The sequence below is a fragment of the Lates calcarifer genome, linkage group LG5, assembly GCF_001640805.2.
Source record: "Lates calcarifer isolate ASB-BC8 linkage group LG5, TLL_Latcal_v3, whole genome shotgun sequence".
Lineage (NCBI taxonomy): Eukaryota > Metazoa > Chordata > Actinopteri > Centropomidae > Lates > Lates calcarifer.
Genome location: NC_066837.1, coordinates 12245971 through 12257854, shown reverse-complemented (window position 1 = coordinate 12257854; position 11884 = coordinate 12245971). Strand labels below are relative to the sequence as shown.

General features: G+C 41.6%; 1 protein-coding gene across 6 annotated transcripts in view; it reads left to right on the top strand.

The window, feature by feature from the left end:
- Positions 1 to 217: 217 nt before the first annotated feature.
- Positions 218 to 11884, top strand: part of npnta (nephronectin a) — a 48808-nt gene continuing 37141 nt past the window's right edge. For 2 of the 6 annotated variants that reach the window (XM_018695850.2, XM_018695849.2), the window contains exons 1-2: positions 218 to 670; positions 8920 to 9020. In XM_018695850.2, the coding sequence (XP_018551366.1) occupies positions 600 to 670; positions 8920 to 9020 (172 nt within the window). In that variant the 5' untranslated portion in view covers positions 218 to 599. The remainder of the gene's footprint in view (positions 671 to 8919; positions 9021 to 11884) is intronic. The other 4 variants (XM_051070588.1, XM_018695851.2, XM_018695852.2 and 1 more) reach the window with 3 other exon arrangements.

Genomic DNA, 11884 nt, shown 5'->3' with positions numbered 1-11884 from the left:
CGTGCCTCAGCAGGCTGTACAATTAATTAAGGCATTTCCAAAGCACGCGCTGTGCGGAGTTACATCTGGAGAGCCTCTTCCTCGCGGCTGTACAGGTCGTGGCGTTACATTTAAAAAAAAAAAAAAAAGAAAAGTCCCCTAAGTGCTTGGCGCTGGATCTCGGCGCTGTTTGGGCCGCTGGTTACTGAAAAGAAGCGAGATAAGGTCTGACTGCAGTGGGTGCTGTTGGCTGGAGGAGCCGCTCTCTGAACTTGTGAGGAGAGAGAGAGAGAGGGAGGAGAGCTGTGCTCTCTCTTCCCAGCAGAGTGCGTCCCGCTCCACACGCGCACACTCTCTCATACAAACACATACCACACACACACACACACACACACACACATACACAGCCGGGTCACCCTACTTCCAGGCAGCGGACTGCTTCGCCTCCGCTCCCGAACACCGCACATGATCAGTGTGAGGGACGTCAGCGGACCTTTCCTACCTGTGCACCTCCGGCGTGCGTCTGACTAACTGCTGTTCTCTAACCCGCGGTTCTCCGCCCGGTGCCTCTGGATTACGGAGAAATAACGAGCAGCTTGGGCGCGTAAACTCTCGGGATCATGGAATTATGGATAAAGTTGATGTTGTTGTGCAGCTGCTGCTTTGGAGCAAGTGCGGACTTTGACGGCAGGTAATGATGCACATGGTTCATTGTCTGTGAAAGCCGACGCTTCTGTGGAAATAACACTGATTTTGATTAACAGTCGATCATCAGTGTTTAGTCGGTGATTGATTTTTATGATATTTCTGGTGGATGTTTGTGTAAAAACCGCGCCTTTGGTTAAAGGCAGCACTTTGCTGGAGAGGTTGCAAACTGAAGCTTTTTTGTTTTTGTTTGCTCAATTTAGATCCGACTGAAAACATGTTGCCTCTGTGATATTCTGTGAGCTGCGACTAATTCCTGGTCTTATTATCTCTGCTCTATCTTCTCTCGGTCTAATATCGTAACTTTTATGTCGATGAAAACAGTAATAACCCCGCATCTAAAGCATCAGAGCTCTCATTAGAGACTGTGTTTAGTTTCTGTGAGCGAGAAAATCGCACCAAGCGCTTCTTGTCTTGTGCAGATATCAGAGTGATTATAAAGTGATATGACAGCACATTGCCCGGTGGTTCATGTTCAAACACGAATCCGATGAAGTATGTGAAGACAGAGGCGTGGAGACGTGCCAGACCCCAAAGAATGCATGTGTCCGAGATTTCGATCTGCCTATAGGTGCATCTGAGTGAACATGATGGATGATGGGTGCTTTTTTCTTTTCTTTTCTTCTTCTTTTTTACAACCATGCACAATAAAGCCAAGCTGTAAATTAGGTCTAACCCAGGCCCATTCCTTTGGAACAACTACTTAAAAACATCTTTCCAAATATTTGAGCTAAAGTAATGTCATGTTCTTTGGCAGAATGCTCATTTGTTGGACTTTTTGATTTAAGTAAAAGCGAAACTATCCTCCATCTCTCATTGTGTGTCATATTGAGATGGATTTCTAGAGCTCAGAATAAAATTGGACTGAAGTCCACCCAAACAGTGAGAGAGTTACACAAACAGAGCCCCACTGCCAAATTTCCCTACATCTCCAACAGAGGATGCAGCCAAGTATTGTACTTTCTTTTTCCTGGTGTATCTCTGTCAGACAGGCTGAGCCCCTCAGCCGAATCCTCTCTCATGTTCAGCGTTCTTCAAATGAATGAGAAACCTTGAAGATTATGGAGGTAATTGTTATTGAAATAGTGCGCATTCATTTACCAATAAAAAAAAAAAGTCCCTTTCAGACTGGCAGCCATTCCACCTGCTTGTTGATAGATTTTGACATCTGGAGGTATATAGGCCCTTTTTTCCTCCTCGGCTCTTTGAATTCAGTTTTCTGCTGTGTTGAAAAGTATTCTAAAAGAAGCAATTTGGATATCAAAGGTTTCAGCAAAGACTAAAAAGTGTATCTGTGTGAGGGAGAGAATGAAGCAGAGGGCACAGAATGATACAGAAAATGTGAGTTTAGCCTTACCAGCCTTTATGTTATTGTTATTTAGGACATTTATTTTCCTTAATCACCATAGCTAATGTCTGTGTGACAGGTCGTGGTCTGATGAGATGTGTGGGGCTTTAACTTTTATTTCACGCAGTGCCATTGTGTAATGATCATTTACTTTAACCTAGCAGCAGCATATTGTACATTATTAACATCCCTGCTGATGGAGTGGCTTGTCACCGTGGCCATAATTTGCCAATTTTTATGGGTATAAACTTGCCCGGGCCTGAGTCGCCGCTTCAATATTAATTCATTGAGAGAATATCCCCTGAGACCGAGCGCAAGCAAAAAAGCCATTTATTACCTAGTCTCCCTCACTTATTGCCTTTTAGAGAGCATTCCTAACAGGCTTATCCATCTAGCCCTGAAGGGTCCTTCACGGGCATCACTGGCAAGATCATTTTGTTCTCCCATTTTTGTTCTCCTCTGTAAAAGCTATGAACTGTTGTTGCTGCCACTTTTTTTATTCCAACCAAAGACTCAAGGACAGACGATTTCCTGTCATGAAGCGCCAGAGACTTTGCCAAAACGAAAGGCAAAACACATACAATAGAGAATATGCTTCCCTAGTGATGTCACTAAGTTGTTAAGTCCAATGCAGCCAAGCAACACATACCAGACCTCCTCAGTAATAATCCAAAGTCGTGGACTGGTGCCAGGTTATGTTGGCGTTGTAATATCAGACCCACATTTGGGCCTTCAGTGTTTAAGAATGAGGACGAAAACACAGTGGAAGTCACATTTTATGGGTAAGAGACAGTGTGAATTAAAGAATAATATACTTTATACTTTTTCAAGTGTTCAGTATCAACATCTTTATTACAAGTCATAGAGAGGGTTTAAAGTGTGACCCTGGCAAACGTGGACGATGAGCAAAGTCAGGATCCACTGACTGACAGCTCAGTGTCGTCTTGAGGGAGTCCTCTAACTGGAAATCAGCTTCATGTTGTATTAAAATTAGTGCTGCATGGACCATCGAACCACCCAATGCTCCAAGAACAATCTAGAAAAGTCATGTTGTGTGTGTGTGTGTGTGTGTGTGTGTGTGTGTGTGTACAGGCAGAGACACTGACATGTTATGTCCTTTAACCAAAGAAAGAGAGAGGACAGTAAGAGTTGCAGCAAGGTCTGCTCTCATTGTTGCCTGTTGGCAGAGACTGCAGCCCGTGTGACCCGACACTTGTATGTTGTGATGCACTTCAGCAGTTCAGTAATACCTTCTAACAATTCAGTATTAATTGCTGTTAATACTGTGTCACAGTTAGTTCTGTGGTCATTTGTAAGGCTGTATTGTTGAATCCCACAGAGCTGGAATGAGTCAGGACAGCAGAGTCACTGCCTCTCTCTCTCTTCCACTGTGAAAAAACTAGTCAGAGCTGCAACCAGCAATCATTTTCATCACTGATTAACTGTCAGCTACTCTCACAGATAATAGTATTGTCTGTAAAATACAAGTAATTTGCTTGTTTTGTCCAACCAACAGTCCAGAACCTACATATATTCAATTTACTGTCATTTATTACAGAGAAAAGCAGCAAATCTTTACATCTTAATTGCTGTAATCAGCAAATATTTGGTGTTTTTACTTGAAAAATGACTAAAAACAATTGATTAATCAACTTATAATTGCAACTCAGATGCCTGTACTTACAAATGTCTAGTTCCTTTTTCAAAAATCATCCTCTAAGCACTTGAACTGTGGCACTGAACATGTTGATTGTGTGGCGGGGACATCCAGCCCTTGTTCCTTTATAGGTTGAAACTTAATGTGAGCAACCATGGACAAAAGATTCTCTCAGGTGAATGTAATGTAATGTAATGTAAAACATGTAATATATTGCAGTGCATTAAGCCGAAAGGTGTATCTAAGATTTTGCTTCACCATGTGTGTGAATGAGGTGGATATCTTTCAGTGTGATGCACTCCCATTCAGCATCTTTTCAATACACAGCCCTGGTGGCACAGAACTGAGTCCTACATTAGAGATATTGTTGTGTTTATTGTAGGGCTACTGTGTTACATTGCATTACATCATACAGGTGTTTTGTTTTGCTTTGCTTTGTTTTTCGTGTGTTTTCTGGCCACTCGGTGAACATCTTCCTCTGTGTCTTGTTTCTGTAAAAAATAATTTAGATTTAACAGGCAGGCTGATTTCTCATTTTAAATCTTTACCTCAGATATTTGTCAATATCCCACACGTTGCTGTGTGTTTATGTATGCAGCCTTGGAAGCCTGCATGACGATTTTGGCAGTGCGTGCAGCCGAGGCGGTTCATTAAAACAGCAGACACCTTATGACTCCTCAAGCTCATGCCTTCAGCTGAGCTCTGCAGGTCTGAGCAAGTCTCTCACCCAAGATGCTACAAACGCAGCAATCAAAACCTATGGGTGTCAGTGCGAAAGCTCTGTTCAGCAGTCACGCTTTGCACGCTTCAGTATGGGTTCATGGGTGGATGATAGATTGTTAGATTAAATTATCATCGCTCGGAACGAGGACCATACCTTCAGGATTCTGATTGCCACGCTGCCCCCCACCCCCCCCCACCTCCCACCCCTCCCTTTGCCGCGCTGCTCACCTGTGAGTGATGTACTGACTACTCTTCACTGTCAGGGCAGGGGAGGATGAGCAGCTCTACATCTGTAGTGAAACAATGGAAGAAGGATGGTGCCATCGTCGTGGATATCCACCTCTCAGGTTCTGTTGGAAGAACCTTGTCTGTGCTTGAGGAGAGGTGTCACACGGCATGCGTGAAGGGTGATAATTATCTGCTTGAGTTCCTCCGAGGCTTAGGGCAATTTAGGATCATTATTCAGAGCCTCAGGGTAATAAATATAGGTATTATACTAATGTCCATTTGATATGTCAGAATATCACTGAGGACAAGATACATCTGAAAACAAAGCTCCTCTTCTTTGTGCATCGCCACCGTTCACTTCCATTGTTGATTGAGATTAGTTGTAATTTTCAGTCCCTGTGTGTTCCAGGAATTCAAAGATATGTATTTGACATTGCAACAGCGGTGATGTGATGAAACGGTGATCTGATGAATTGCTTTAAACCCTCAGTTTCAAGTTCAGAGCGCATTGCGGTGCACAACCGCCGCGGGCTACATTCAGCATGAAGAGGACTGAGAAGCACTGAGAACATGAAACGTGATTCCATGTTCCCTCTGTGTTTGTGTGTATGAGCATGTAGGAGAAAACATTAAAAACAAAATATTTGATTCAGTAATCCAGGACCTGTTGCATATCATGAGATTTGTTTCCTTTTCGCTCCCATCGCGCCAAAGAGACCTCCCAGACTCCTCTCGCCCACAGTCCACTGGGAGCCCTGTAGGAGTTCAAACTCTGCTACACTGCTTTTAGTCTACATAGCATTACGTGCTCGGAGTCAAAAGCCATGCCCTTCTGATCCTAACATGCTGAGAAAACTTGGAATATGTATATATTTATTTTCGTTAAAATCCTCTGGGCGAAATAAAGTTTCAGCTGGAAAAAACAACTAAAATCTTTTGATTTAATTGCCAAGATAGGCTATTGACTTTTCTTGGTTCCATCATAAGCCTGATCTGTCTGTTGTTTCCATTTCAATAATAATTTCACATTTCAATGACCTCCATATCTTTTGGATATTCATATACAAATAGGGCTGTAACTAATACTTATTTTCATCATTGTCCAATGTGCCTCTTATTTTCTTGATTAATTGTTAAAGTTTACAAAGTTGCTGAAAATAGGGGATTCATTTCCCAGAGTCCAAGATGAAGTGTTGTTGTGTTGTACAGTCCAAACACCAAAGATAATCAATTCACTATCTTAGAGGACCAATAATAAGCTTTTCTGTCAGTCAGCTAATTTGATTAATCAACAAAAATGATGGACAAAATAATTGGAATCAACATTTCCAACACATAACTTTCATGTACCCAAGTCAAGCGAGATGACTGCTTTGGCAAGTGATATGAAGTTGAAGCTAATTAGCTTCACACACTGTGTCTCTAAACAACATCTGGTAATAAATACTGTTAGATGTGATTTTCAAAGTAACTTGTGGCATCTGAAAGAAGAGGTGGCAGAGCAACAAGAGTGTTAGTCACACAATTTACTTTTTTTTTTTGTTGCACAAAGAAAGTCAGTTTTTAGAAGGAGGGTGCTAAACGCCACTAAATTCACTTTCTCAGAAATTACTGTAGAGTTGGGTTAATACATCTATGACAGAGTTTCCGGTATTAATGACTGGGCTGTCATTTGAAAAGAGCTTTTATTGAAGGCCTTTATACTGGGTGCATGAAGGAGACAAAACTTGGACTTGATCATTCTTTTAGCTAGACAGAGTTATAACATCCATTTAACCCTCGCAATTTTTTGAAAACAGTTATTTGTGATGGCGTTATCTGCAGCTGCATGGGAAGCTTTCTACTGGGAGTGTGGTGATAATTTTGTAATGTCGGATATCAGCAGAGGAATGTGAGACCATTAGGTTGAACAGGAGCAGGTGCACCCATAGCAGCATAAAGTCTTGCCACATGATGTCTCCGTATTCTAAGATGATAATTACCGTATGCACAGTGATGAATAAATTCAGGAGAGTGTACAAGAACAACGGGATGAAATCAGCTTCTAGTCACTAGATTTAAATGTCACTAAAATGTCACAGGAGGTTGTCAGACGCTCTTGAAGGTGTCATCATCCTCCAAATGAAGTGAATTTTGCCACATGCAGAGTGGTGGTTGTTTTGTTTTATGTAGCAAGTTTTCCTTTTCTTTCCCTTTCATTTCATTTCATCTCCCTCTTTCCTCTCCTCTCCTCTCCTCTCCTCTCACACTGTGTGCTTGGAGTGTCTCCCTGCCTGACTGCCTTCCTGCTTGCCAAGCAGCAGACAAACATTTTCACTGGATCTGCCACTCTCACTTAGCATCCATCGGGTTTTTTTTCCAGCGGGGTGATTGGCAGCGGGGGCAAGCATTAGCATTTCCTCATCTTGGCATAGAGACACTAACTAGGCAGGGGTAGCGGCATAGGATGTGCCTTGAATACTGAGCAACAGCTTCGCTCTCTCATTGAGTCACAAAAGAAGGCATCTTTTGTATAAAAGAAGTATGTCAAGAGAACTACTCCTTTGTTTTCTAACTGGATTACACAGCACCCCTGTGCAACTTAAATTCTGCATAGTCAGTTCAGGTCAATCAGTTTTCATGTACTGGATTTCCTCAATGATCTCTGCAAAACTCTCATACACCGCTTATAATGATAATGAAAGAGTCAGTGTGTAGTGTCAGCGCTCAAGGAGATAGATAGTGTTCTTTATTCTGCTGTAAGGAAACCCACCCTGCATGCTCGTTCCTTGCTTCAGATTCATTTATTATTTGCTAGATTTTAGGTAACATCTCCGAGCCAGGCTCTGAAAGTATGCGGCTTGGATTTTCATCAGTATCCTTAAATGGACTCATTCCTTCACTCTATTCTCTCCATAAATATGTGGTGAGCCTTGGTGCAGATAAAAAGGTAATCCACATGCACTGTCTGCCAAGAAGCTATTTCTTGCTCTGAGCAGAATAGAACATGGTGTAACAAAAACATCCGGCTGTAATTTCTCTTAGAGGAATGGCAGCGTTCGGGAAATAACCTATATCTGGATAAAAACTAATACCTTGCTGTTCTCTCTGTAGCTGGGATGATATTATCTCCCTCTGTCATGAAATTGTCTGATGGGTTCTTTGATCATCTGAATGAGGAACACACTCTCTGACACATGTTCATGTAATAAATGGAGATAGAAAACATACTGTATTTTAAAGGGCACCAGACAGTGCACGACTTCTAATCTGCTTCACAAGCTTTATAATGAACACAACAGTAAAATGGTCTTCTCAGATTTGAGTGTCAGTGTGCGCTGATGCACACTGGAAGCTGAATTCAAATCAGCTCTGGCAGGCTTTCAACACAGGTCTCCAGTTTGACATCACGCTAACCAACACGACCTGATGTGCTATCAGTTTTATTTCTGTAATGCAAAGATAATATTCTATGGCGTAGCAGTGAAAAGTCAGCTTCTGACACGCTGAGAAAATGTGGTGTCAGTTCTGTTTTTTTAAATAATAATTGCTTTTATTTTCATATAGAGCTGAAACAGTTAGTTGATTAATCAATTGGTTTATTGACAGAAGTAATTAGCAATTATTTTGAAATTCAATGGACCATTTCATTTGCTGGCTCCAGTCTCTCAAATGTGGCCTCTGGCTGCTCTTCTTTGTCTGACATGACAGTAAACTGAATATGTTTGCATTTTGGACTGTGCTGAAAGATGTCACCTTGGGATCTGGGAAACTATAATAGGACTTTTTAACTGTTTTTTTTTTTTTTTTTTTTTTGACATTTAATGAAGAAATGTCACTGTTACATTGCTGCTCTCCCTAGAAAGGTGCAGTTTTAGTTGATGTAATTTTTTCCTGCAAACTCAAGTGCAGTACATGTGACAGAATTTGGGCCCTTCAGTGCTACTGTTACATACCTAAAAGCACTGACACAGATTAGTCAAGTTAGTTCTATTTACATGTAGCTGAAAGTCATAAATTTGTCTCAAAGAGCTGTACAATCTGTGCAACATATGACATCCCATATCACCAGACTCTTAATTCTGCACCAGAAAAAAACATAAAAGAAAATTACTTAAATTAATACAAAAGAAAACATTTTGTGTTTACACTTTATGCTAGTCTTTTCTCTCTATAACAGTAAAATGAAAGGAGTCATGTGAAAACTTTGAAGCCACTCTGCAAACAACATTGAAAAGACCCCTGCTTTTCATTAAGACATTTTAATTGGCTGTGAGCTAATTATGTCATCCCCTCACAGGTGGCCACGGCAGATGGCCTCATCCAACGGCCTGTGTCGATACGGGGCCAGGGTGGACTGCTGCTGGGGATGGACACGCCGCTCCTGGGGTCACTGCCAGCGTGAGTGCCACCGTGTCTGCCGCTGCTGCTGGGGGCAAACAGGGGCTAACAAGGTTGCGAGGTTTCAAGCCGGGGTCAGAGATGCTATTAGACCGAGGAGAGGCTGTCACACTACCACAGTAACTAAAGGCTCGGGGAAACACACACACACAGACACACGTCACAACAGAAACACATACAGCTAATGGAGCGTCGCACCTGAGACAATCTTTGAGTAAAGATTGATGGTAATGGCTGGTTGAATAGAGGGCTGGCTGACATTTATATTCACACTGCGGGTGGCAATAATGAGGGAGAGACTGTAGCTGCAGGTGGACACATTCAAAGGTAGATATGAGATTGGTTATAGATTATTACTGTGCAAAAACAAGCAGGCTAACACTCCCAGAACAGGAAAAAAAAACAGGAGTAGTGGTGTGCACACAGATCAGGGTGCTGTCAGGTGTATATACCTTCACTCGTGTGTGTATATTCCGTGACGCCATGTAGAGGATTCAGAGGATGTGTCCTGTCGTTGCTTCTTACAGTACCGCAGTGCCACACGCCTGTGTCAGATGAACTGTATCAAATATTAACGCGTCACATTTTCGACATATTCACATTGTGTAAAGATCCTCTGCTCTCCCGTAATGCTACCCAGGGAGGTGTGAATATATTAACATGGGTTTCAGAGCTGGCCAGTTGCCTCACAAATGCCTCATCCCCTGCATGGCTTGGTGCCTGTGATGGTGTAGCTGTTGCTTTGCTGTGGAGGTTTAATCAGGAAGGGGGGAGGAGGGCTCTTCCACTGCAGGAACTTAAATGCCTGCAACCTGAAGGAATAGCTGGACTTTTTGGGAAATAATCAATTATTCCTTTCATTGCCAAGAGTTAGATGAGAAAATCAATACCACTTTATAGCTATCTGTTAAATACGAAGCTAGAGCCAGCAGCCGATTAGCTTAGCATAATGACTGTAAACAAAGGGAAGCAGTAAGCCTGCCTTTGTCCAAATGTAAAAATCTAAAGCTCACGCTATGCTACAAATTAAACAAACAAGATATTAGAGAGCTTTAGAGATGCTGATACGCAAATGTTTAGCCTATGGACAGAGCCAGACTTCCCCTGTTTCCAATATTTACGTTAAGCAAAGCTAATCAGCTGCTAGAGTTAACCTCGTGTATTGTGACTGGTATCAATGTTCTCATCTGACTCTCAACTGGAAAACGAATACACGCATTTCCAACAATGTTTAACTACTGGTTGTGCTCTTGTTTCCACTGTTCCTGAAACTTAGTGTCAGAACTGATTAGGAGCTGATGCCAAATCCATGTTACAGGCTCGGTCTCAGGGGAGCGCTGGAAGTACTCAGCAGTGTCAAACATGCTTGTTTTATTTTCTCAGACCTGCAGCTTCCACAATTTGATCTACCCAGTCTTTCTTTCTCTTTCCTTTGGAAGTTTTCCATCTTTGTTGACATACTTCATGTAAAAGTGAAAGATAATCGGCACCAGGATTAGCATCTCCTCCCACACTGTACAACTGCCCTACAACTTCACTCAGCTACTAAACAGTGATCAGGAAATGACAACGTCTGCCACCATTTTAATGCTGATTCAAAGTGGTGTCTCCAAAACATCCTGCTTTGTAAAACACAGTGGAAACAAAAGGCAGAATCTAGCACTTAAAGTCTTACAAGTTCGTAAAAGTTCAGGTTATTGGATGCTTCAGGTTACAGGTTGTTAAGTTCCTGTGGTGGAAAAGGCCTAAAGATGTTCGTAATTCTGCATGTTGGTTACAGCCACATTTTATAGCCTGTGGAAATAACAGGTATTAATTCACTCATTCTGTGTTTTTCATCACTGAAATGACCATTTTTTTTAATATTTATGTTTTAATGTTTTGAAGCTCATCATGCCATGCTATAACTGACCTTTTGTTTAACTCATTGTATTTCATATATTTATTTGTGTGAAAATATGTCACTCACTGCTTGTTGGGTCCAAAGGTCTTTGCCGCTGCATCTAAAATACAGCTCAGTTTGCTGGGTTTAGCTGCTGTTTTTCCCACTCCAATTTCATGTAAACGTGGCAGAATGCCATCTTTTCACGTGATGTTAGAGTGAACTGCACCATTTTGTTTGGAAGAATACAAACAGTATTACTTGAGTTCATGGCCCCAGTGTTTTGCATTTCTTTTACCTCAGCCAGATTAACCTAAGGTCTCTGCAAGACAAATCGGCTTTTTATCCACCTCTCACTTCATGTCTGTTAGAAAGAAAATATGATAATTTTATTCTTACATAAACACTTGGAGTCAGAAAAATAAGTTATGCTAATGGTTTATAGGACAGACCTAGTCATTGTAGCTTGAGGGGGTTTGATTTCACGGTTGGAAATTAGAGTTGCTGTTTTGTTTTTTTGTTTTTTGCAGTAGTTGGCCTTGTTGAGAAACCTCTTACCTCCTCACAAGGCCTTGACACTTGAAATACACAAGTGGAGAGCTGGAATTATTTAGGTGAAAGCATCACTGTTTTACTCCGACAGCTCAATTGTATCATTTGATACTGTTTGTTTGAACATGGGGCCAGACTCAGCAGTACTCCTGGCAGGAGTCAGAAAAACTCAATGCCCAATACCTCCCAGTGCATCTGTAGTGGGCTGTCTGCACTGACAGCTTCCCAAAATCAAGGTGGAATAGATGTCAGTTTTCGACAAAGACGAAATAGATAAAGATAACTATTATCGCATAAGCTTACATTATGGGGCAAAGCATGATTCATGTGCTCATATTTCACCCAAACATTAATGAGAATCCCACAATTCCACAAGACATAGCAATCATTGTTTTGCCTTTAGAAATTGACACATCATAGTTAGCATTTA